This window comes from Nomascus leucogenys, chromosome 12, assembly GCF_006542625.1.
Source record: "Nomascus leucogenys isolate Asia chromosome 12, Asia_NLE_v1, whole genome shotgun sequence".
NCBI lineage: Eukaryota > Metazoa > Chordata > Mammalia > Primates > Hylobatidae > Nomascus > Nomascus leucogenys.
The window spans coordinates 9,671,061-9,696,954 of NC_044392.1; the positions used below are offsets into that span (position 1 = coordinate 9,671,061).

General features: G+C 42.7%; 2 protein-coding genes and 1 pseudogene across 6 annotated transcripts in view; 2 read left to right on the top strand and 1 right to left on the bottom strand.

The window, feature by feature from the left end:
- Positions 1–534, top strand: part of LOC100587174 (periaxin) — a 42,751-nt gene extending 42,217 nt beyond the window's left edge. The window contains 1 exon segment of the mRNA XM_030823181.1: positions 1–534. Within this exon segment, the coding sequence (XP_030679041.1) occupies positions 1–320 (320 nt within the window). The 3' untranslated portion in view covers positions 321–534.
- A 1,020-nt stretch (positions 535–1,554) lies between these two features.
- LOC115837556 lies at positions 1,555–2,439 on the bottom strand (annotated as a pseudogene). The gene has a single exon (XR_004032567.1). The product of XR_004032567.1 is annotated as an uncharacterized LOC115837556 (transcript).
- The window catches only part of NFYC (nuclear transcription factor Y subunit gamma), a 78,669-nt gene continuing 54,779 nt past the window's right edge, over positions 2,005–25,894 (top strand). For 3 of the 4 annotated variants that reach the window (XM_030823570.1, XM_030823576.1, XM_030823577.1), the window contains exon 1: positions 2,005–2,234. The gene's annotated coding sequence lies outside the window, so the exon portion shown is untranslated. Of the gene's footprint in view, positions 2,235–20,066; positions 20,356–25,894 lie in introns of those variants that run through there. The other variant, XM_030823571.1, reaches the window with a different exon arrangement.

Below are 25,894 nucleotides of genomic sequence, written 5' to 3' on the forward strand. Positions count from 1 at the left end.
AGGAGGAGGAGGAAGAGGGCGGTGGGGAAGGGGCCTTGGGTCGCTGGGGCCGGGTCCGGGTCCGCTTGCCACGTGTAGGCCTGGAGGCCCCTTCTAAAGCCTCTCGGGGGCAGGAGGGCGATGCAGCCCCCAAGTCCCCCATCAGAGAGAAGTCACCCAAGTTCTGCTTCCCCAGGGTGTCCCTAAGCCCCAGGGCCCAGAGTGGGAGTGGGGACCAGGAAGAGGGTGGATTCCGGGTGCGGCTGCCCAGCGTGGGGTTTTCAGAGACAGCGGCTCCAGGCCCGGCCAGGATGGAGGGGGCTCAGGCTGCGGCTGTCTGAAGCCCCTGGTCAGATGGGGATCCCTTCTTGCATTACTTTCTCTACCCCCTCGCTGTCGTGTGTGTGATAACTAGCACTAAGCCTAAGAGGGCCGGGAGGTGGGTGACTGATCAGGGCTGGCGGGGAGGCCTGCTCCTATCTCTCCGGCAGGAGTGCCTGTACCCTACCAAGCCATGGGAATAAAATAATCTGGAAGTAAAAAAAATAAAATAAAAAAATAAATGTACATTTTTACATTTCTTTGGCAAAGCATAGTATATGCAGTAAGTACTCAATAAACATCTGTAGAGAGACTTACCTAGCTTTTTTCCATTAGCTACATCTGTCTCTACAATCCCAACATACTATTTTCTTATTTTGAGTCTCCCTCTTTTTAATTTTATGCCATTTCTCATGTCTGAAAATGTCATTATAAGTAACTTTTTTTTTCTGAGACAGGGCCTCGCACTGTCACCCATGCTAGAGTGCAGCGAGACACTCAGCTCTTATCAGTAACTTCTTTATAACACTTTTGCAATTTATGATGCACCCTCACATTATTTCATTCACTCTCCCCAACATTACCAAGAGTTAGGAATTAGATCTTTTTACAGATGAAAGAATTGAGACTCCCTGAAGTCAAGTGTCTTACAGTTAGGTTTTGTTCATTCATTCATCAAGTAGAGTGCCTGATGTGAGATTTATTGAAATTGGATTTGAAAACAATTTTCCTGAATTCAAGTCGAGGGTTTATTCTACTATTCTCAATTACTTTATCACCAGGGTTATAAATCCAAAGGAAGTAACAACAGTGTGATTTTATTGAGAACCCATGCAACACTAGTCTCAGAAAGGCTCCAATGTCATTTGTAAAATTCAAGGTTACCATCAGCAGAGGCAGTCATTCCTCTCTGCGCTTGTTACCTAATGCACTAACTCTCACTGTAGGTAATTCCATTCAAGACACATTTGATGACTATACCTACAGGTTTTGAAGTTATTCGGATGGGGTTTTGACACTTACTAGTTGTGGGGCCTTAGATCAAGTTACTTAACCTTTTTGAGCTTCAGTTTTATCATTTGTAAAATGGATACAATCCTGATGCCTTTGGACCAAGTGGTCATGGAAACGAAAGAGATTAAGTATGAAAAAGTCCATGCTCATAGTAGCTGTGGTTTCCAACTGCGTGATAAAGTTTTAAAATCTGCATTCAAATAAGAACAGCTATGTCGACCTAAGGTTACAAGCTAACTATTCTTGGTAAGTACCTGTTCTTTATTCTGGAGGATATCACTTTACAGTTTGGTGCTAAATGCTCTTTTATGAATTTAAGGTGCCAGTAGCTGTCTACTTGAACGGCATGCTTAATCTGGAACGCCATGTCGACCTTCATCCCCCAGTTCTTTCTCCCCAAATTAAAAACACAAATACACACACACGCCCCTACTTAGTTCCTAAAACTCAAGGGCACGCGCACACACCTACTTATTTCCTAAAATTCAAGCTCGCACCAACGAGATCCACAAGGATAGGAAGGGTGGTGGAGGTCACTGGGCAGCGCCTCCGGATCCCCCGGAAGGGGGCGGGGTCAAAACTCAGATCTCGAGCTCCCGGAAGGGGGCGGGGCTAAAACTCTCAGATCTCATCCGCCTCACTCTGTCGTCGCCCCTTCCCAATTCTCGCGAGACGTCAAGGAGCACAGCTTCTGCGCACCGCACGATACTGGGAGTCCAGGCGCCAGGGGAGGGGGAGGGGAAAAGGGGAGACGGTGCAAACGGCGTGGCCGCCATCTTGCTTGTGCCCCCGCTTCGCGCGCGCTCCGTTCTCCGTGACGCACACTTCCCCCTCCCCTCCGCCGCGCCAGGGCCTCTGCATTGCCCGACTCCGTAGGAGCGCGGGGGCGGCTCCTGCTCTTCTTGGACTCCTGAGCAGAGGTGTGTGAGTGTGCGGGGAGTTTCTGTGCGAGGGTGATAGGGGAGCGGCGGCGGGGGGAGGGGCAGCGCTTCCCGCCTTCGCCAGAGACCTCACTTCCTCGCGCGGCCGCTGCTGTAGCTCGGTCCGGCCTGCCCGCCGCCATGTTGTGCTCTTGCCTGGCCCTTCGCTGTCGCCGCCGCCGCGCTCGTGGGGTCCGTGTGCCTCGTCGGCCCGGCCCGCGGGCTTTCTCCCATTGGCGGAAGGCGACGGCGGGGGGGCTCGCTCGTGATTGGTCGGTGGCGGGGAGGCCGCGGACCTGGCACCTTATTGGTCGCGCCAGCTCCGGCCTAGGGGGTGATGAAGGAATCTGAGGCTGCGGGGATGCGCGCGTCTTGGGCTAGGGCGGCTGGGGCAATGACCCCCTGCGGCGCAGGCGTGGGGTTGCGGCGAGGGGCCGAGCCTAGAGGCTTTAAGGGCAAAGGGTGATGGCCTGGCAGGTACTTTGGGGGTAGCTTAGGCCATGGCCTGAGAATGGGGGACACTCACTTTCAGAGGTGCTTTTCCTGGTACATGCGTGGCCCAAGATGGGGGTGTGCAGGCCCTCAGGGTTCCAGGCCTGGAAGCACCGAAACCCAAGTGACAGGCTGAGAGGATCTTCGAGGTCCAGGGATGCTAATGTAACCCAGTTTGGAAGTGGCCCTGAAGTCCACGGTGTGAGCGTATGATGTAGGAAGAAAGGCATCAGGGCTAGGGGCATAGCTGAACGGTAGAATCAGATCAGGGATTTTGCTGGAGAGTGCAAGCATTCAAACACCGAGGTTTTGGTGGAGCCCTGGAGTCCAGAGTCAACGGACCTGGGATGTGGTGTGAGGAGCACATAAACCGAGAGAGGGATCATATTGATAAGTGTGCTCTGTCCGAGCGTAGGAGGCACAGCATTAAGTAGTATCAGATGTAGAGTGACAAAATCTGATATAGGAAGCATTTTAGGGAACATTTTCGGACTTGGGAAGTGTATTAATAGAGCAGTTTTATGTTATTGAGTCTCAGGACCATACAAGTAGTTTTGAGATGTTGTATATGAAATTTGCTGCTCTAGGAAGGATACAGGTCATGGCTGAGTTTCCAAAGCTACATTAGCAAATATTAGGTACTGGGTAGTTATTTGTTGAGTAAATATTGTTAGGTTCCCCTTTAAGGGAAAGGGAGCTAGCCAGAAATTTTGGGTCTTCGTTTATTTCCTTGTATATGTGCCTAAAAAGTACACCCACTCCCATGTGTACTTTGAATTTTTTGTTTGTTTTTTCAAATAAGCAGCTTCAAACCAAAAAAAGCCAATACATAGCTTCTTAAGGAACAGGACTTGTCAACACTTTCTGGTTCATATTCAAAAAGTTTTTATTCCAATCCAGAGTCGTTCCAGTCAATTTATTGGGAATATGTTCCTTTTCCACTGAATCTGAATCCAAGTTACTTGTATTGCTTTACATTTGCTCGTCCCAGTGTGTGAGGGCCATGGAAACACATTTATGTTAAACCTCTGTGTTTTCCTAATTTGTTTTTCCTTGTTTTTGTTAGGTAGTCCTTTTTAGCTTTAGATGGTACTCTTCTGTTTTCATACCAATTTCAAGAAACTCCTATGGTTTTCAAATTTAGTCAGTTTTATGTGAATGCAACTACATTTTCTGGAGAAGGGAATTGATAAGTAGCAGAGGAAGAGAATTGCTGTTTGGGGGCGTATTTTAACACCAATAGGTAGGCATTATCGTCCCCATATTGCAGATGAGGAAACTGAGGATCAGAGAGGTTAAGTAGCTTGTCTGGTGTCACTCAGTAAGTGGTTGAGCTGGAATTCAAACCCTGGTTGCCTGATGCCAAAGCCTGTAATTTTATCTGCTACATCAGCTATCAACATAAACCTGACTAATCAAACTTCCAGATAATTTTGTATTTCCAAGTGGATTATCTACTTTGATTTCTGTGTGTTTAGAGTGTATTAAATGGAAGACTATAATTCGTAAGAATTTGTTGTGCTGCTTACGGATTCAGACCACAAAATTGTAACCATAGAGAATATGGGTTCTTCAGCTAGGTCTTCAAATCATATCCCTTGGCTTCTATTGTGAAAGGGAAGATTTACAAAGCAAATTGCTGCGTTTTTCCTGAATCCAGGTAGATAATGGGGACAAATACGTACAGAAACTTGAAGAATCTGCATTCCTTAAAACCAAGCTTCAGAATATTGCAGATAGTCTTTCTGTATATGGAGGTAATTTATGCCAAATGGCAAGGAGCTACCAAGTGCCTAGTGTAAAGAGCTCACTGGAGAGGTTTTTCAAACGTCACCAGTTCCTTAGGGTGTCCCCAAATACCAGGACCTATTCAAAGGCCTAGTGCTTTCTTCAGACTGTGGGATATTGATTCTAGGATATGCTCATCCTGAACAATGTGTAAAATTAAGACTGGATAGGACAAAATATTTGCAGTTCCAATTTTGCATGGAAACCTTTAAATCAGGGTTTGAGAGGAGACCAGTGAGTTGGAAATCTTAATTGCTTTATGTCTTGATGTGCTTAGGTGAAGCCCTCCCTCATTTTTATTTACAATAACATTTCACTGTGGAAGATAAAGGCAAAGCTACAGGTGAAAATAGGGTTTGCCATGTATTTTGTACTTTGGTCATTTCAGCCTCATTTGGCGCAGTCATCAAGTTAACCAACTATGAAGAATGCTGTAGATCTATAACTTAGTTTTTTTTTTAGTAAGACTAGACAAGGTGATAACAATGAATGTATATGTACACCTTTTTTATTCAGCAGGCATTTCTGGAGCAGCCTGCCCTTCAACATTGGTGACCACCTTCATTCCATGTTAGCCCGTTACACCCATGGCCACCTTGTTAAGATCTGGAATTGACCACTCTAGAAATCTTGAACTCTCAGGAAATCTCGTTAGATCTGAGTTTATGTTGAAAACTTGTGAACCTCAGCTTTTTCTTCAAGCAGAAATCATACTAAGCTTTATACTTTATAGGCTGTGTCCATGGCATCTTATTTAATTCTTATGACAAATCTGTTATCTCATTTATACTCACACATTTTTTTTTTTTTTGGTCAGAACTACTAGAGACTGGGCGCGGTGGCTCACGCCTCTAATCCCAGCATTTTGGGAGGCCGAGGCAGGTGGTATTTGAGGTCAGGAGTTTGAGACCAGCCTCGCACACGTGATGAAACAAAATTACAAAAATTAGCCTGGCAAGGTGGTGGGCACCTGTAATCCCAGCTACTCGGAAGACTGAGGCGGGAGAATTGCTGGAACCCGGGAGGCGGAGGTTGCAGTGAGCTGAGATTGTGTCACTGCACTCCCGTCTGGGCAACAGAGCGAGACTCAGTCTCCCAAAAAATAAATAAAAATCCCAAAACTGTACTAGAAAAGATTTTACAAGGCATTTTTATCCCCTTTTATTTTCAGAGAAATGAAGGCAAAGCGAAATGAGGATTCAGACCACAGAATTGTAACCATATATTGGCCAAACCCATTCTATGCTATGGAGCTATGCTGGGAGTCTTGTTTTGGGTTTTTTGTTTTGTTTTGTTTTTTGAGAGTTTTACTCTGTCACTCAGGCTGGAGTGCAGTGGTGTGATCTTGGCTCACTGCAACCTCTGCCTCCTGGGTTCAAGCGATTCTCCTGCCTCAGCCTCCCGAGTAGCTGGGATTACAGGCGTGCACCACAACACCCAGCTAATTTTTGTATTTTTAGTAGAGACGGGCTTCCACCATGTTAGCCAGGCTGGTCTTAAACTCCCGACCTCAGGTGATCCACCCACCTCGACCTCCCAAAGTGCTGGGATTATAAGTGTGAGCCACCGTGCCAGCCAGGCTATGCTGGGTGTCTTTTTGAGGTAATTTTGAAATTTACATTTTTTAGTTCAAAAGTACTGAGCCACTAGTATCTATGAATCAAACGCAGGGATAATATAGTTACTACTTTTATTGAGTGCTTGCTTACATTGTACCAGCTGGGATATAAATGTATTATGTATATTTATCCTCATACACTATGAGATAGATAATATAGCCACCCTCATTTTTACGTGTGAGGAAACTGAAAAGTAATTTGCTTAAGTTCTCACAGCCAGTAAGTAGCAGAGCCCAGATTCAGACACAGATTTGTAATTCTGGTTTTTTTTTTTTTTTTTTTTTTTTTTGAGATAGAGTCTCGCACTGTTTCCCCGGGCTGGAGTGCAATGGTGCGATGTTGGCTCACCGCAACCTCCGCCTCCCAGGTTCAAGCGATTCTCTTGCATCAGCCTCCTGAGTAGCCGGGATTGTAGACGCCCGCCACCATGGCTGGCTATTTTTTTGTATTTTTAGTAGAGACGGGGTTTCACTGTGTTGGCCAGGCTGGTCTCGAACTCCTGACCTTGTGATCCGCCCTCTTTGGCCTCCCAAAGTTCTGGGATTACAGGTGTTAGCCACCGTGCTCGGCCACAGATTTGTAATTCTTAATTCTTATGTAAATGAAGCCCTTACTCTTAAACACTGTGTTGACACCATAGGATGCTATGGGAAAAGAAAAAAGTCCTGGCTTCTTAGCTCAGGAAGTGAACTTCAGTTCTTTCAGGCGTGTCCTTTGTACTGAGGCTCCAAAAGAGTGAGATGACCTTGACTGGGTCACTTGGCTATGCAAGGGCAGAGCCAAATCTTGCCCAGATGACTGGATTTCCAGATAGATGCTCATTCCACTGGATAGCATCGCGTCTCCTGTGGAAGCATTGACTTGATGGCAGAGATGACTTTAAGTGACAGGTTTACTTCATTCACGGGAATGAGAATGGCAGAGGACATTACTAGGGTTACAAATGACCTTCTTAAGGTCAATCGTGGCCTCAGGCATACAACCAGGAAGAACATTCCTTTGCCAGTAAGTTGTTCTTTTCCGTTCTGTTTCTTGTTCTCCGAGGAAACTGGTTGTGAGTTATCTGATGTCTTACAGTCTTTCTTTTCATTTTGTTTATTCAGTTTTTCATGCATGCACTGTCACAGTTTAGGAAGGCTACAAGGTCATTTTAGTGTTTTCCTGCAGAGACTCAAAGCACTCAATATAATTTAAGTAGATTAATTGCAGGAGGAAATGGATTTTTAAAACTTTGGCCAAAAAGTGCCTTTGGGAGGGGACAGTATTAGTTGCTGATTGGAGTCAGACCAAGGGAAGAATTCTGTCTCTGCAATGCATTTACCCTGTCTGTGTGCTGGAGCAGGTTCTTAACTTGTTTCTTCCTCTGTAAAATAACGACAATAATACCTACCTTTAGGGTAGTTATGAGAAATGAATATAATAGCGTGTGGTAGATGCCTGTCACTTAGTGGACCTTAATAAGTGAGAGAACACATTTTCGTTTTAGAACAGCATGAAATCTGTCCTTTCAGCCAGTTACAGCTTCCTTGATGAGGAGGGGTGAGGCCTTTTGTAATTGTCTGCTCTATTATATACAGTAAGATTTCCATATGGGGGAGTGACCACTTGACATGAAGGAAGTAACCTAATTTAGTTGTGCTTTTGTGGTTTAGGAGCTGATTTTCAGTGGACCAGTGTGAGGTCGGTCTTACTTTTGAATGCACAAAGTAGTAGGATCATTTGTTTCAGGGAAAGGTTGTTTCCTGATCTCTTTTGTTCATCCCCAAGTGTTGAGTGGTAATGATTACGATGCGATGAAAACTTTTTCATATTTGACAAATAGCAATGATGATTAAAGTCGGAACAACTGGTGATTTCATTCTGACCAGAAGGAGAGATTTGCATTATAGTCATTTAAAATTTTTCTAACGGTACAAGTTATCAGTTGAAGTAGGACTGGTGGTTTGGTTTGTGCGATTTGTAGTCACTTGAGTAACGTTTTCTTTGAAGTAAGCAGTTAGTATTATGGAATGGTTCAGGAAAAATCTCTCTGCCTGCAGAAAATTTTGCTAGGTTGCAGGAATTGTTGCACCCTTCCCACACTTCTCCATGTGTTAGCAGTGATGTACCTGATAGCAGTGAGACAGCACCTGTACTCATTTTCAGTATTGGAGTTGGATTTTCCATTTTGTTATTTTCAGATCTCCAGATAGATTACTTCCACATCCAGTACTTAGTGAGAGCTTTCTATTGTATAAACTTGTAGTTTAGAGAGCGGAACTAGAGTCTAATCTTTGCATTTGAATGTTTCCAGTAGAATATGTTTTAAATGAAGGTTGAAATATCCATGTCTGGTCAGGCACGGTTGCTCACACCTGTAATCCCAGAACTTTGGGAGGATGAGGCTGACAGATCACCTGAAGTCAAGAGTTTGTGACCAGCCTGGCCAATATGGTGAAACCCCGTTTCTACTAAAAATACAAAAATTAGCCAGACATGGTGGCGGGCACCTGTAGTCCCAGCTACTCAGGAGGCTGAGGCAGGAGAATCGCTTGAACCCGGAGGCGGAGGTTGCAGTGAGCTGAGATCATGCCACTGCACTCCAGCCTGGGCGACAGAACGGGATTCCCTCTTTGAAAAAAATAAAAATCCATGTTCAAGGTACTATATATAAGGTGTCCTATTTAAATGAATGCCATTCATTCATTTATTTATTTGCTGGAGTCTTGGTCTGTCGCCCAGGCTGGAGTGCAGTGACATGACCTCTGCTCACTGCAACCTCTGCCTTTTGGGTTCAGATGATTCTCCTGCCTCAGCCTCCTGAGTAGCTTGGGACTACAGGTGCATGCCACCACAGCTGGCTAATTTTTGTATTTTTTGTAGAGACAGGGTCTCACCATGTTGGCCAGGCTGGTCACGAGCTCCTGACCTCAGGTGATCTGCCTGCCTCAGCCTCCACTGCGCCCAGCCTGAATATCCTTCATTTAAAGCCAATAGTATATCCTTTGCCTCCCGGGTTCAAGCATTAAAGTCAATTGTATATTCTTAATAAGATTCAATAATTGTCCTATTCTTAAATACATTCATGAGTATGAACCATAAATAGTGATCTTGAGCGGTGTTTCAAAGTGTTTTAATAAGAGGAATGAGATGGGCGGGGCACCGTGGCTCACACCTGTAATCCTAGCACTTTGGGAGGCCGAGGCGGGCAGATCATGAGGTCAGGAGTTCAAGACCAGCCTGGCCAACATGGTGAAATCCCATCTCTACTAAAGATACAAAAAATTAGCTGGGCGTGGTGGTGGGCATCTGTAACCCCAGCTACTCGGGAGGCTGAGGCAGGAGAATCGCTTGAACCCGGGAGGCAGAGGTTGCAGTGGGCCGAGATCGCGCCTCTATTGCACTCCAGCCTCGGCGACCGGGCGAGACTGTCTCCAAAAGTAAAAAAAAAAAAAAGGAATGAGACGACTCATAGGAAATGATGTTAGAGTATAGAATATTTTGTATCATGTCATTGGTTTAAATCTGAAGTACTGAAGGTTTTCACAATCCCTAATTACTGTTACCCTTGGCCTCCAGAGCTGTAAACTGTCCAGTAATCTCTATGAAGTGAGATTCTTTGCCCAGTGTTAAGAAGATATATCCCTTTGACACTGGCATGATCTGTTCATTTTAAAAGAGAAGAGAGAAAGGGCTAATAAAGTACACATTATCTACGCAGTTGACATCTTTGTCATTTTAAACTGTTTTAAAAATTATTGCTGTACCCTGAAGGTAAGTAGCATAGAATTTGCTCATTATGAAATGACAAAGTTGGGGCCTTTTAAGAAGCCAAGAATGCTTGGTTGGCAATCACTTAGGAGGCAAAGGATTGCTATTTATGGTGGTATTTAATGTCATTTTCAGTAGTACTAAGTTAGAAAGGAAAACGCCATAATGTGTGTAAAACTCTAACCATTTTGGAAGGTTGTCAGAATACAGTTGCCTTTAGTCTTTTCACTCCACTAAAATTTGTAAGTTGGTTTAGAGCAGCATTTCCCAAGCTCTTCCACCAAACATTAGTTCTGTGTAGTGCTAATCAGTGTCCTTTGGGGATAAAAAGAGGATCCTTGACAAAAAATGGCCAGAGTGAAATGCCTTTCTTTACTGCAGAATTATTATTCAGAGCCTTGGTGCTTTTTTGCCTATGACCCTTCAAGAGGGAAGATACATTATGCAGTGTTACTCAGACTAAACTTGGTCATGGACCGCTGTTTGTGAGAACACCGAATAAACGTTTCATGCTATGACTGGTGTGTAGTGGAGCCCAGTTGAGCAATTCTGGTGTAGTCTATGAATAAAAAAAGAATCATTTTGCATAAGATAACTTGGTAATCGTGGAAAAGGACTTTTCTGAGAACAAGATACATCTTCAAGGTAACATAGACTCTTAAGGATGAATGTGATTTCAAAGGTCATCTAATCCAATGCCCAATAACAATAATAATAGTAGCAGGTACTATTTTTTGAGTACATGCTTTTTATCAGGCACAGTGTTGTTATTCTTCATGCCTTATTAACCACTGGGTCTTAGTGATTTTTATATATTCTTTATTTTTTATTTTTTATTTTACTTTAATTAATTTTTTTGAGACGGGCTCTCTTGCCCACGCTGGAGTGAGGTGATGTGATCATAGCTCAATGCAACCTCATACTCCTGGGTTCAAGTCATCCTCCTGCCTCAGCTTCCTGAGTAGCTGGGACTACAGGGATGTAGCACCATGCCTGCCCAGCTAATTTTTTTATAGTTAGCAGTGACGAGGTCTTGCTGTGTTGCCCAGGCTGGTCCCAAATTCTTCAGTTCAAGTGGTCCTCCCTCCTGGGCCTCCCAGAGTGTTGGGATTACAGGTGTGAGCTGCCGTGCCTGGCTTATTTTTTATTTTTATTTTTTGAGATGGAGTCTCACTCTGTGAGGTTCAAGGCTGGCCTTGAACTCAGAAAAATTTGTTTTACTTTTTTATTTTTATTTTTAATTTTAATTTTAATTTTTTTTTTTTGAGACAGAGTTTCGCCCTGTCGCCCAGGCAGACAGAGTGCAGTGGTGCGATCTCAGCTCACTGCAAGCTCCTCTTCCCGGGTTCACGCCATTCTCCTGCCTCAGCCTCCCGAGTACCTGGGACTACAGGCGCCTACCACAGCGCCTGGCTAATTTTTTTTTTTTTTTTGTATTTTTAGTAGAGGCGGGGTTTCACCATGTTAGCCAGGTTAGTCTCGATCTCCTGACCCCTTGATCCACCCACCTCGGCCTCCCAAAGTGCTGGGATTACAGGCGTGAGCTGCCGCGCCCGGCCTTTAATTTTTAATAAACTAACACATGGACCTTAAGGAGATGACAAGTTCTGAATTATTTGCTTTGTTGTCCAGGCTGGTCTTGAACTCAGTGTATTCACTACTGCATTTTCCAGTCACCAGATAACTTTAGCATCCTGTTTTCCACGTTAGTGGTCTAGAGTGCTGCCATCCTCCCACTGTGTCCCCTTCTCCAGCTTATTCTCCACACTGTACCCAATGGTAAGGAACTAAACAGTCTTAAACATGGGGCTGGCAAAATCAGAATTACACTTTAAACGTGGAACTGATTGTGCCAGTCCAATGTTTAAGACACATTAGTTCCTTATCATTGTCCTTAGAATAAAGTTTCAGTATATTAGCTTTGTCCAACCCTGTATACCTTTCATTTTTTTGAGAGAGAGTCTCGCCCTGTCACCCAGGCTGGAGTGCATTGGTGCAGTCTTGGCTCACTGCAACCTCTGCCTCCTGGGTTCAAGCATTCTCCTGCCTCAGCCTCCCGAGTAGCTGGGATTACAGGTGCCCGCCACCATGCCTGGCTAACTTTTGTATTTTAGTAGAGATGGGGTTTCACCACGTTGGCCAGGCTGGTCTCAAACTCCTGACTTCAGTTGGCCTTCCAAAGTGCTGGGATTACAGGCATGAGCCACTGCGCCCAGCCTACCTTTCTAACTCTACTTCTAGCTTCTTGCTTCTGGGCTGCTGCTGTGCCAAATGCAGCCCTTTCAGGAATGTAATACTTTCTGTCAGCTTCAGACCTTTGCACATGCAGTTCACTTTGTCTATCTTGGTTTTTATTCTTAGGATTTTAAATCTCCTAAAAGCTTTCTCTGACCAGCCTAAAACTTAGGTAAGCCCTGGGTTAGGTGCTATGCTTATGTCCTCCCGTAGCATTTTGCATTTGCATGTGTTGTACCTCTTAATGTACAGCATCACGATTGCCTATTTTAACATTCCTCTTTCTTACAGTAGACTTTAATCTCTTTAAGGACAGGAACTGTGTCTTGTTTAGAATCCCCAGAGCTTATTTAGTACAATGGCTATGCTTATAATTTAAGTATTTATTGAACAAATGAAATTATCCTAAGCCCTAAAACCTTGCAAGATGTTTTAGTGCAGGCAACTGCCTCAGTGGAGTTGAATAACTAGCACGAGGTCACTCACCTAAAAAGTGGTGAGGAGGGATTAAAATCTAAATCTGTTTAGCTGTAAAGATTGGGCTTTTTTTCCTGCTGCTGCACATGACTGCTCTCTCTCATGTTGCCTTTACACATCCCTGTCAAGTGTTCAAACAGCCCATGCCTAACAGCCCCATCCATAGCTTCTGAGGAAAGTTGTGTCATCTTTGGACAGCTCTGAGAGCTGAAGCGAGTCTTTGCAGAATAATTTCCCATCTATTGGTCTTAATTTATGCTTTGGAGAATATAACTTATTTTCAAAAAACAAATAATTCAGAATTTGTCATCTCCTTAAGGTCCATTTATTAGTTTATTTCATTCCTTCATTCACTGAGTAACCATTTACTGAGCACCAGTGCAGTGTTCCTTTATTCTAATGACGTGGTCATTGCTCAGAATGTTTCTGGGCCTTTTTTGGGGATTATCTTCAGAACTTTTTTTTTTTTGAGAGGGAGTCTCGCTCTGTCACCCAGGCTGGAGTGCGGTGGTGTGATCTTGGCTCACTGTAACCTCTGCCTCCCAGGTTCAAGCGATTCTCCTGCCTCAGCCTCCTGAGTAGTTTGGACTACAGGTGTGTGCCACCAAATCCAGCTAATTTTTTGTATTTTTAGTAGTGATGGGGTTTCACCATGTTAGCCAGGATGATCTGGATCCCCTGACCTCATGATCCGCCTGCCTCGGCCTCCCGAAGTGCTGGGGATTACAGGTGTGAACCACCGCACCCGGCCTATCTTCAGAACTTCTATCAGCTTATTTTGAAAATGTGTGAACATACTTTTGTTTGTTTGTTAAACCTTGAAGGTGGATTGGATTTGAGAAATAGCTACTAGTTGTTCAGGACCAAGTTGGGTGAAAGATAATGGGTCAGAAATTATAATCTGGCAGTCCTCAATTTTCTTTGATTTGCTTATAATGTTTTTTGAGATGGAGTCTCACTCTGTTGCCCAGGCTGGAGTGCAGTGGCATGATCTCAGCTCACTGCATCCTCCGCCTCCCAGGTTCAAGCGATTCTCCTGCCCCAGCCTCCCGAGTAGCTGGGATTACAGGCGTGCACTACCATGCCTGGCTAATTTTTGTATTTTTAGTGGAGACGGGGTTTCCCCATGTTGGCCAGGTTGGTCTTGAACTCCTGACCTCAGGTGATCCACCCACCTCGGCCTCCTGAAGTGTTGGGATTACAGGCATGAGCCACCACGCCTGGCCTATGTTTTGTTTTTTTTTTAAACTTGAACCAAAACTTAAAATAGAAAGATTTGACATTAAAACAGTCTGTCTTTTACTTCTTAAAGAATCTGGGCTGGGTGCAGTGACTCACACATACAATCCTAGCATTTTGGGAGGTTGAGGTAGGAGGATCACTTGAGCCCAGAAGTTTGAAACCAGCCTGGGTAATATGGGGAGACCCTATCTCTACAAAAAAAAATTAAAAATTAGCTGGGTGTGGTAGCCCACGCCTGTGCTCCTAGTTATTCAGAAGGCTGAGGCAGGAGGATCACTTGAGCCCAGGAGGTCAAGGCTGCAGTGAGCTGTGATCATGCCACTGTACTCCAGCCTGGGCAATTAACCCTGTCTCAAAAAAAAAAAAGAATGTGAAGCTCTTATTGCAGTTAACCAGATTTCCTACATGGCCCTCTTCAGTTGGAGCTGTGTAGTGGTCTCTCCTTTAGATGAGACACACACTTGCCAGTTTTCCTCAATCCCTGCTACTCCCTGTTATTTCACTGACACTGTGGCTAAAATTGGATTTGATTTATATCTTTATGCTTTGGGGATATATGTAGATAAAAATAAGACACTTGCTCCCTTCAAGAAGCCCTTCTTTGGTAATAGAGGCATGTTAAAAAATAGTTGTAATATGTGTACCTGCTGTATAATCAAGTGTATATTTAGATATTAATTGGGCACCTACCACATTCCAGATAATATGTTGAGTGCTTTCACTTATTTAAGCCTCAACACTCCTATTAGTTGGTGTTACTGCCTCCATTTTACACATGAGGAAGTGAGCTCAGAAATGGTTAAGTATCTTGGCCAATATGCAGCTAGTGAGCAGGTAGCTATGATTCAAAAATCATTCTCCCAACCAAGAGCATAAATTCTCACTTTACCTTCTTTGAGAGTATTAAAGCTTCAACCGTGTAACCAGAGTTACTGGTTTTGTCTCATAGTGATTTAAGTGTTTTTTTTTTTTTTTGAGACAGCTCTGTTGCCCAGGCTGGAGTGCAGTGGCGCGATTTCCGCTCACTGCAACCTCCACCTCCCAGGTTCAAGCAATTCCCCTGCCTCAGCCTCTCGGGTAGCTGGGACTACAGGCGCGTGCCACCACGCCCAGCTAATTTTTTGTATTTTTAGTAGAGACGGGGTTTCACCATGTTAGCCAGGATGGTCTCGATCTCCTGAACTCGTGATCTGCCCCCCTCAGCCTCCCAAAGTGCTGGGATTACAGGCGTGAGCCACAGCGCCTGGCCTGATTTGAGTGTTTTTTAGGGTAAGAAGATGCAGTTGTCTGATGTAGAGGGCTGCTGAGATCCAGGACCAGGGAAGAATGTTAGCTGAAATCCTAGAGATTCTGTTAGGTTCTCAGTCCACAGTAATGACAGGTAGAAGAGAAAGCTATAGTAAGTGAATGGATTCAGCTGCCAAATGGAAATTCAAGAATAATTTGGGTTCTCTTCCCACTGTGGCTTGAATTCTAAGGTAAGTGTTGATGAGAAGTAGGACTTGAGGTCTTTTCGTTGCAAACTGCCAAGAAGTAATAAAAAATATGCCGAAGACCTTCATAGAGTGTTAAAGGTCATGATTGGTTTAATCTGGTACATCCAGAGCAGAGTCGGAGGGCCAGCTTTTGGAACAGTGATCAGACATTCGCTGGGATTAGTGGTGAAAAGCCTGGGTTTCCAGCATAAAAACTGGAGAATTTTATGGCACCTGGTAGTCTTCCCGTACTGTCCTTTATGGCTAAGGAGTTGCTTTCTGCAGGCCTGCAGAGTATGCTAGAGATAGAAGAGAGGTATTTCTTCAAAGTGGCTTCAGGGCCTTAAGCAAGTCTTCTCCCTTTCTGAACGTTAACCTTCTATAAATCAAGGAAGTTGAATTGGATGACATTTAATACTTCCCATTTTTTCAGTGCTTATTCAGGCATAGTACAATATGCTTTGCATATATTACTTTGTTTAATCCTTACAGTGGCTCTCTGGTATACATGGTGATATCTATACATTACAGATAAGGAAACTGAGGCTCAGGGTTAGTTCAGTGTCATATAATTAATAAGTAGAGTCAGAACTTGAAACTAACACTGCCTGACTTCCAAGTGCTTAGTTGTTGTGCCATACTGGCACTAATTAGTAATCAGCGAGGTTGTGAACATGTTCTCCCTATTCTTCTGCTCCCCACCCCTACCCTTCAGATGAGCTGCTTTTCCTTGTCAGCTGACTGGCCCTCAGGTGTTCTGGGGCTAAGAGAAGCTCCAGTACAGATAAGGCCTATTGGCCTTCTGCCTTCTCTTCCCAGGATGGGAGTAATCTAAATCTAAAGAGAATCTGTAATCTAAACTTTTGAGAAAAGAATTACAGTACCTATAACACATCCTGTTAACATAACCAAACTCTTTATTTGGATGCCATTGTGAAGTTGTCTCACAACGCCTTCAAATTTTAACAGTGTACTCTTGTTAATGATTTACCTAGTTGTTTCATGCCCTTATAAATGTGGTTTGTTACTGGTTAAATGGTCCTAATAATTTAGTAGTAAAATTTGTAACAACTTATAGGGTGCTATTTGGTCATGCCATTGGCTAGGTCTCTAACTGGCAGATCAAATTTAACATTAGTCAGATTTTAAATTTTAATATTTATTTATTTATTTACTTATTTGGCATAGAGTCTCACTCTGTCGCCCAGGCTGGAGTGCAGTGGGATGATCACGGCCCATTGCAGCCTTGACCTCCTGGGTCAAGTGATCCTCTGGTCTCAGCTTCCAAAGTAAGTGGGACCATAGGCATGTGCCACCACACCTAGCTAATTTTTGTATTTTTTGTAGAGATGGGTTCTCACTATATTACCCAGGCTGGTCTCAAATGCCTGAGCTCAAGTGATCCTCCTTCCTTGGCCTCCCAAAATGCTGGGATTATAGGCGTGAGCCAACATGCCTGGCCTAGATTTTTAATTTTTAAATTTGTTGAAGTTGGATAATGGTTTATGCTATCTACACATATATATGGCACCTAAGAATTTCCTTGGATGTGCCCTGAGGTGCTGTATGTCTTGGTAAGCAGTGTGGTGCAGTGGAAAGAGTACCACTCTAGCTGGGACCCGAGTTTGAATCTAGATGTATGGCTAGGAACTAGTTTTTTAACTTCTTTGAACCTCACTCTTTCTCACTGGTAGAAGGGTATTGTAGTGAGAATTAGAGGGGTAAAGTCTGTAATATACCTAGCACAGAACCTGGCACTAGTAGGTGTTCAGAAATCATTTCATTTCATCATGGGAAATGAGTGGAATGTATGTAGAGAAGTTAATACGGCAGAGTGGTAGGGCAGACCACCTTGCTCCTATTTTGGGTCCCTGCTGAATCTCTGCACATGTCAAGGATGAGGTCTCATGTATGGTCAAATGAGGACTTTCTAGAAAAGATCTCACCTACCTAAACAACTATATTTTTCAGTCCTAGGATATTTAGCTTTGGTGGGAGGAAGCAGATCTAAGGAGATTGTTAAAGGCCTCAGGTAATGAATGGTGAGATGTTTATATTTGAATGTGTTGCTAAAAAAAAAGTAATAAAAAGAAAAGAAAAACATGCTAATTGATTTTCACCACATTAGGAGCTGCCTCTTAAAAAATCTAAGCAGTTGGTCCAAAATCCATAAGAAAATCTTTGACTACCACTGGTAGACTTCAGCACCTTGGAATGTTTTCAATAACCACAGTGAGACAAGTAAGAATACTTGTAATATCTCTTCTGAGATCAACTCTGCTGTGCTTATTCTTTAAAATATGGGGCCGGGTGTGGTGGCTCATGCCTGTAATCCCAGCACTTTGGGAGACCGAGGTGGGTAGATTTTCTGAGGTCAGGAGTTCAAAACCATCCTGGCCCACATGGTGAAACACCGTCTCAACTAAAACTACAAAAATTAGTCGGGTGTGGTGGTGGGCACCTGTAATCCCAGCTACTCGGGAGGCCGAGGCATGAGAATCGCTTGAACCCAGGAGTCAGAGGTTGCAGTGAGCTGAGATCGTACCGTTGTACTCTAGCCTAGGTGACAGAGGGAGACTCTGTCTCAAAAAAAAAAAAAAAAAAAAAAAAATATATAATATATATATATATATATATATAGTAGACGGCTGGGGTGCAGTGGCTCACTCCTGTAATCCCAGCACTTCGGGAGGCCGAGGTAGGTGGATCACTTGAGGTCAGGAGTTCAAGACCAGCCTGGCCAACATAGTCAAACCCATCTCTACTAAAAATACAAAAATGGGCTGGGCATGGTGGTGGGTGCCTGTAGTCCCAGCTACTAAGTAGATCACTTGAACCCAGGAGGTGGAGGTTGCAGTGAGTCAAGATCGTGCCACTGCACTCCAGCCTAGGCAACAAAGTGAGACTCCATCTCCAAAAAAAAAAAAAAAAAAAAAAAAAAGAGAGAGACAGAAATTTATCCTCGTCCGGGCACAGTGGCTCATGCCTGTAATCCCAGCACTTTGGGAGGCAGGGGCAGGAGAATCCCTTCAGCCCAGAAGTTCAAGACCAGCCTGGGCAACATGGCGAGACCCCCATCTCTACCAATTTAAAAAAAAAAGAAAGAAATAGAAAAATTAGCTGGGCGTGGTAGCACACACCTGTAGTCCTAGCTACTCAGGAGGCTAAGGTGGGAAGATCGCTTGAGCCCAGGAGGCGGAGGCTGCAGTAAGCTGAGATCGTGCCTCTACACCCCAGCAACACCCCAGCTTGGGTGACAGAGCCAGACCCTATCTCAAAAAAAAAGAAAGAAAGAAAGAAATAATGAATTTATCCTCTAGGATGTCAAACTCTGTGACTGCCCTAAATAAATTAGTTAATCCATCAAATTATAATGTGTTTTTAATAATACATCATCAGCCCTCTGCATCTAAGGATTCAACCAGCCAGGGGTCAAAAATATTTTTAAAAATTGTGTCTGTACAGAACATATGCAGACTTTTTTCCTTGTCATTATTCCCTAAACAATACAGTATAACAACTACATATATAGCATTTACATTTTATTAGGTATTATACGTAACCTAGCGATGATTTAAAGTATAGAGGAAGCTGGGCAAGGTGACGTGCACCTGTAGTTTCACCCACTTTGGAAGCTGCAGTGGGAAGATTGCTTGAGCCCAGGAGTTTGAGGCTGTTGTGCCCTGATTATGCCTGAATAGCCACTGCATTGCAGCCTAGCAACATAGTGAGACACCGTCTCTTAAAAAAAAGTATACATGGGAATGTGCAAGTGTTTTATGCAAATACAATACTATTTTATATTAGGGACATGAGCACCCAAGGATTTTGGTATCCATGAGAGGGTTGGCTGGGGAGTATCCTGGAACCAGTCTCCCATGGATACCAGGGGATGATTGTATTCACTAATGTTCTAGCTTTTTTGTCATTCCCTCCCCTCCCCGCTTTATCATTATATTTCCTTCTTAGGTTCCTGGTTGACTTTCTAGAAATGCCACTTCCACTGTCCCTGCCGCTAACTTCATACATTACCTTAAAATTTTACTATTTAAATTAGTTTGTGTTTTAAAATAAAGTGCTTTTCCTTGATACCAGTCTGTGCCTTTAAAGTGCCACTAACATAATGACAGATGCCTTTTAGAAATCCTGCAAACTGTTGTATGGCCATTGGCATCACTCTGTTAGTGTTAAATAAGCTGTATTTTCTTTGGATTAGCCCTACCCAGTTTTGTTTTTCTTCTGTTAATGCTCAACAGAAAACTGAAGATGGTCACAACTTTCCGACCTTGTGCACATTGCTTCTCTGGTCTATTGCCATAGGATACTGTAGCAGTATCTTACAGACATCTTTGATGGCCAATCAGAAGCAGTTAAATTACCTTAAATTTTTTAAATGGAACTCTGACAGCCAATAAGAAATCCCGTGGGTGGGAACAGTAACAACCCTTTGGCTTATTTTTAAGAACAATTCTAAATTTTCAATATTCTGTTTTAGAAGCACATGATGCCCTAGTGCAGCTGCTATGTGCATTTGCCAGACATTTCCACGCCTTAGAGTTCCCCATAGTTTGAAGTCTGAATCTGACCCCTGTTCTGCTTCTCAAGGTAACTTTAAAACAGGAAGTGTACAAAAGAGGTAACTGATGACGTGAACAGCCAATCGTGGCTTTGTGTTCTTAGCCGATAAAGCAGTTCAGCCAATGGGACCACTGTGGAGGCAAGGTTTGGTGTCAAATAGCATGCTAGATTGAATGCCTTTGACTGTTAAAGTGGAAGGAGGCTGCAGGGCTTCATTGGAGCCTCGGAGTTTTTCACTGAGGCAGGGGTCAGCTGAAAGACAAAGAAAAATGGCGAATAGTTTGTTGGGGGGTGGGAGGACAGCTGTTCGGGTTTTCACTGGAGTGGACATTCCAGACTCAGGTTTCTGCATCTCCTGCTGCCTTTTGTTTCCTCCGTCCTTTGGGGGGGAGGGATAGGAGTGACTTAAATTCTCCCAGCCCGAGGAGGTATAAATAACTACATGTAAAATTAATGCAGTTCCCGGTAAGTTTAATTCTTTGTTTTGTGTTGAAATGATAGAAACTGTTTAGCTTCAGAGAGTGTAGACAAGTTGCACTGTTCAGAAAATGGCCACTTTACATTCCATGCATACCTTTTGGTGCACCTAGAATACCTTGCTGTGTTTAGATTTTGCATGTCCTTCAACTAGGATTTCTTTCCTAGTTGGGTATCGACAAGATCAGGTACATGGAGAAAGGCTAATCATTTTTCAGGGGCACACAGAAGCAAAACACTTTTCTCTTCGCATTGGGTAAACTTAACTGTTTTCCAAATAATTTTCCTTTGTTCAAGTGCACTGAAGCTTTCCTACGGAATAAGCTGAGTTGTTGTGAGAGTTTTTCTATTTCCACGCACTTTGTTGACATCTGTGTTTTCAGATATGGAAGCAACACTGTTGCTGTTAGAAATTTGTGTGAAAATATGATTTGCACTGCTGCAGGTTCTAATGGTGAAGGCCCACATGCCAGTGTGAAATTTTCCCATAACTTTCTTGATTTACCAGTCTACCTCTACATTCTAATAAGTAGTAATTAATGTAGTAACAATCTTTGTTTTTAATGCACATTTTAGCTTAGAATGCTGGTTAGAAACATCTTCACTTATATTGACAGTGACAAGAGCAAATCTTTTTCCACAGATTTCACACATTTTGTCAGGTGTTGATTTAGTTCTTTAAAATGATATGAGCAAAGTGCTTTTCATTTTTCCGTATTAAATATTTAAAATCCTGCAGTTTGTGAATAGGAAAGTTAAGAGTATAGGCACCCTACCTTTTGCCCTTGAGATACATATATTTTTCTCTTTAGGGATATAAAGCTAATGTAGGTTGCTAATCAGTAACCAGCCAGTTCTTATGAACAGTGAAATCTTCAATCCCACGTACTAATATCTATAATACACCTGATTTTAAAATGCAATTCTTTGTTTTCTTTTTATTTGCAACTGCGGAATGAAGGTCATTGGAACATTTCTGCAACAGACTCAGTGTGGAGCTGTGAGCCAGCAGCACTTAGTCTCTGGGTAGGGAAAAGGAGCAGGCCCTATTAGAGGAGAAGTTTCGAGGGTGTTGATTTGTCTTCCCTAGCTTCCCCTCTAATAAAGGATTTACCTGAGAGGACTGATAGGATTTAGATTTGGGGCTCTCGGAGTTGTAATGATATAGCAAGTCAAAGTTCCTGGATGCAGGCCTCTGTCGTTGCTTGCAAAAGTGACCTTGAAAAACTGCCGGGGAGTTGAAAGATTGAAGGACAAAGTTTGTTTATACAGATTTGGACTGAAAAGCTCTATTTAAGATGAAAAGAGACTGTACTTCTGATATTCAAGTTGAGTGGTTAGTAGGAATATGTTATAGATTCAAATTAGGAGTTTTCAGGGAATAAGACAATAGGGCTGCATTCATTCTCTCTCCCACTCTTTTTACTTCCCTTCCCCCAGCAAAAAATTCTAAATTCTTTTGGTATGATAGCTGAGTGAACTGCCTAACAGATTCAGAATTCCTTGCATGGTACCTTGTCTTCTTTGTAATCTAGAGGGTTCTTAGTGAAGGGGATAGTATTTTAGGAGTTCAGAGTAGTTGTATTTGTGAAAGTTTTGGGGAATTAGAATGCTTATAATAAGAAAATGTTCTTTCTGGGAATTTAAGTCCTAAGATAAAGAAGTATGTGTTAAGGATTACATTTTAAGAGGTAGTTATTTTGATTTAAATTTATTTTTTTAAGTCATTGACTATTTATATGTTTATGTTATTGGTTGTTCCAGATTATATATATGATTTTAAAAACAGTTGTAGGTGCTGACTTGACCCTGTTGGCCCTAGGAGAAGGCCTGCAGCAGGGGAGGCAAAAGTGAAGGTGTGGTACAGTATGAGGTAAACCATAAACTTGAGAACTTTGTGGATTTGGTTTCTTGGAAAGACGCCCAGTCACTGCCTCTAGCCGAGGTTCTTCACCATTTTTGGATCATAGACTCTTTGAGAATCTGACCCACTACCTGGAAAAATGCACATGGGCATGCCTGTGCAAAACCTTTGATGACTGAGTTATTTTCTAGTGTATGTCAAATGGTATTTAACACTTTAGCCAGATAAATGTTTACTAGACAAATGAAGAAAACTTTGCTTCCAGAAAGAGCAAAGACCTTCTAGAGAGCTAACTCTTAATTTAGGCCATGGGTGGCTGTGTGTGTAAGTGGGGCAGGCTTAGATGGGGTCTAGAGATATGGACATTTATTTACTCTGATCACAATATTTGAGGCAGCATGGTACAGACCATTTAAAGTCAAGAGATCTGTGTTCAAGCCCCATTCATCTTTATCACCAGCTTTGTAGGTTTGGGCAAGTCAGCCATTTAGTGTTAGCTTCCTCACATGTAAAAATGGAACCTAAAAATAGTGTCTTATTTAGTGGTGAGTCTTGAATGAGATCATGTGTGTCAAAGTACTTTGCAAATTGTGAAGAGCTACATAATATTAGTTGTTACCAATCCAGACTATTTGGGGGATGAAACGTTTATGAAGATAGGTGTGGCATCAAAGAAAAAAATGCCAGTATTTTAATATTTTTAAAAACGAGTTAGTTTAAACCTGACACATTTCTTTTTAAACTGCCTTCACCTGCGTATTCCTATTTATGCTGACATGACCCTATTTATTTAATGCATACGTCGAGACCACCAATCCTTTACTCATCAAGATTCCTGTGAAAGAATTTTAACCCCTTTGTCAAAATTTAAGGACCTCTCAGAATAGGATGAAATGGGTATGCTGATTTTTAAAAAACTCGTTAGATTGAGGAACCTCTCAGAATAAAATCTGGAAGCCTGTTCCGTTTGCATTATGAGATTTGCATTACAATGCAGGTAAGTTGTAATGGTTGCAGATGTTTACCAAGCAGAGGTTACATTTTTAGTTTGTATACCAAATATTTATAAAGTAAACTGGAACCATTTTTTTTTGTTTGCTTTGTGATTATCCTGTCAATTTTCAAGCATGGGAGGTAGTTATAGCCTGCTCTATAGTAAGCAAGTAAATGTTGGGATTAATGCCTTTTTTTTTTTTTTTTTTTGGCAGACGAGGTCTCGCTCTGTTGCCAAGGCTAGTGTGCCAGGCTGGAGTGCCATGGCATGATCATGACTCATTGCAGCCTCCACCTCCTGGGCTCAAGCAATCCTCCTACTTCAGCCTCCTGAGTAGCTGGGACTACAGGCATGTGCCACTGTGCCCAACTTTTATTTTTTTATTTATTTTTATTTTTATTTTTAAATACAGACAGGGTCTTGATTTGTTGCCCAGGCTGATCTCAAACTCCTGGACTCAAGTGATCCTCCCGCCTTGGCCTCCCAAAGTGCTGGGATTACAAGCACTAGGATTACAGGCATGAGCCACTGTGCCCAGTTGTGGGATGAACACTTTTAAAAAAAGAAATAATTGATCTCTCATCAAAAATCTAACATAAATTTCACACAGTTGATACCTACTATGAGATACCTTTCTAACATAACTGGTGGAAACTCATGGGGATTTCTTTTTAATCTAGTCTGCATGCCCAGTGTCATCTATTTTTAGGACTTCCTTTTTTCCCCCCCCAGGGGTGGGGTTGATATTTTGTGATGTTTGATTTCCTGTCCTATTAAGTCACTTCCTTTCAGGCATGGTCAGTCAGCATTGGTGTCTGCTTCCTATCTGCATTGAAAGAATCATATTCAGACAGAATGAGGTTTGGCAAAATTGATACTGACTTTGCCAAATAAAATTCCAGTTCCAGGGATGTGTAGGTTTAAAAACAGCAATCGTGGTCACTTTGGGCTTTTGTTTTTAAAACAAGATGAGGTCTCCTTTTTAAAGAGGCTAAATACTTTTGTGGGGGCTTCAGTAACCCAAAAAACGTATTAAAAGTTGAACATGGCTGTCTTCATGAATGGAATGATTTTTGCCTGTTCTTATTACTGATAATATATGCATACAGAGTTTGAATACGTCTAAATTAGGCTGATGGGAATCACTTAGGGATCTAGTCTAGTTCCCTTCTTGTAAAGTGGGGAAATTGAGGCCCAGTAAGTTCAGGTGCCCTAATCCAAGTCTTTCAGCTTTTTAGGAACAGGCTTGTACAAGTTTGGAGATTTGACTCCCAGTCAATTTGTTGTGTGTTCCTTTTATTCCTCTAGGTTGTTTTCACTTTTTACTTTTCATGTTTCTTTTCCTTTGGGACTTCTGTATAGGTTTGCTATTTGGGTATAGAAGGAACAGAGAAAATGTGCCATGGAAGAGGTTCAGAAGTCTTTACCTGAAGTGTGTTGGTTAGAAAGTCTGCTGCAGCAGATTTAGTGTCCCTTTGGGATCTGAAGATATCTTGCCTCAGCCAGTTAGTTGCTTATTCAGAAAGCTGAGAACCAGCTAGGAAGCAAATGGTGCTCACCTGTGAGCTATTCCAGAGAGCCAGGTTACTTTTATGCATTATGAGGAAGTTAGGGTATACAAACACATCACCTGCACGCCAGTTAGTGTTTTTTGTTTTTGTTTTTTTGTTATTATATTTCAAGAACAAGCTAATTCCCAAAGAAGTTTGGACCTGGCTCTTAAAGTGAGTCCACAAGCTAACCTGTATTTAATAAACAAAGATTCTAGGGTCATTTTAAGCATTTGACAAGACTAAAATAGGAATCATTGTTTATAGACACTGAAAATAATATCTTACCTGTGCTGACTTTACTCTTTCCCATCAGCAAAGTGGTATTATGTGTGTATGTGCTTGTGTATGTTTGAGTAGTTTTTGTTCTTATCTTTATATTCTTTGATAGACCATGATATACTTTAACATTTTTAATTTTTCTGAAGGTGATGGCCTTCATATATTTAGACAAAAGTTATAGTCCATTGAAAGAATGAGGGCTTGAACGATGTAAGTTATGTAATATTTAAGTCCTAAAGTGTACTGACTGAAGATTATAATAGACATAGCCGGATAGAATATATTTCATGTCTACATTTCCCAGAAGTTTAGTTTTCTTTCCTTTTTTTGGAGACCAGGTCTTGCTCTGTCGCCCAGGCTAGAGTATAGTGGTGTAATCATGTATCACTGCAACCTCAAACTCCTGAGCTCAAGCAGTCCTCCCACCTCAGCCTCTGAGTAACTGGGACTACAGATGCACGCTACTAGGCCTGGCTAATTAAAAAAAAATTTTTGAGGGCCGGGCGTGGTGCCTCACACCTGTAGTCCCAGCACTTTGGGAGGCCGAGGCAGGCAGATCACGAGGTCAGGAGATCAAGACCATCCTGGCTAACATGGTTAAACCTCATCTCTACTAAAAATACAAAAAGTTAGCTGGGTGTGGTGGCGGGTGCCTGTAGTCCCAGCTACTCGGCAGGCTGAGGCAGGAGAATGGCATGAACTCGGGAGGCGGAGTTTGCAGTGAGCCGACCTGGTGCGACCGCACTCCAGCCTGTGCGACAAAGCGAGACCTCGTGTCTCAAAAAAATAAAATAATAATAATAATAATAATTTGGCTGGGTGTGGTGGATCACGCCT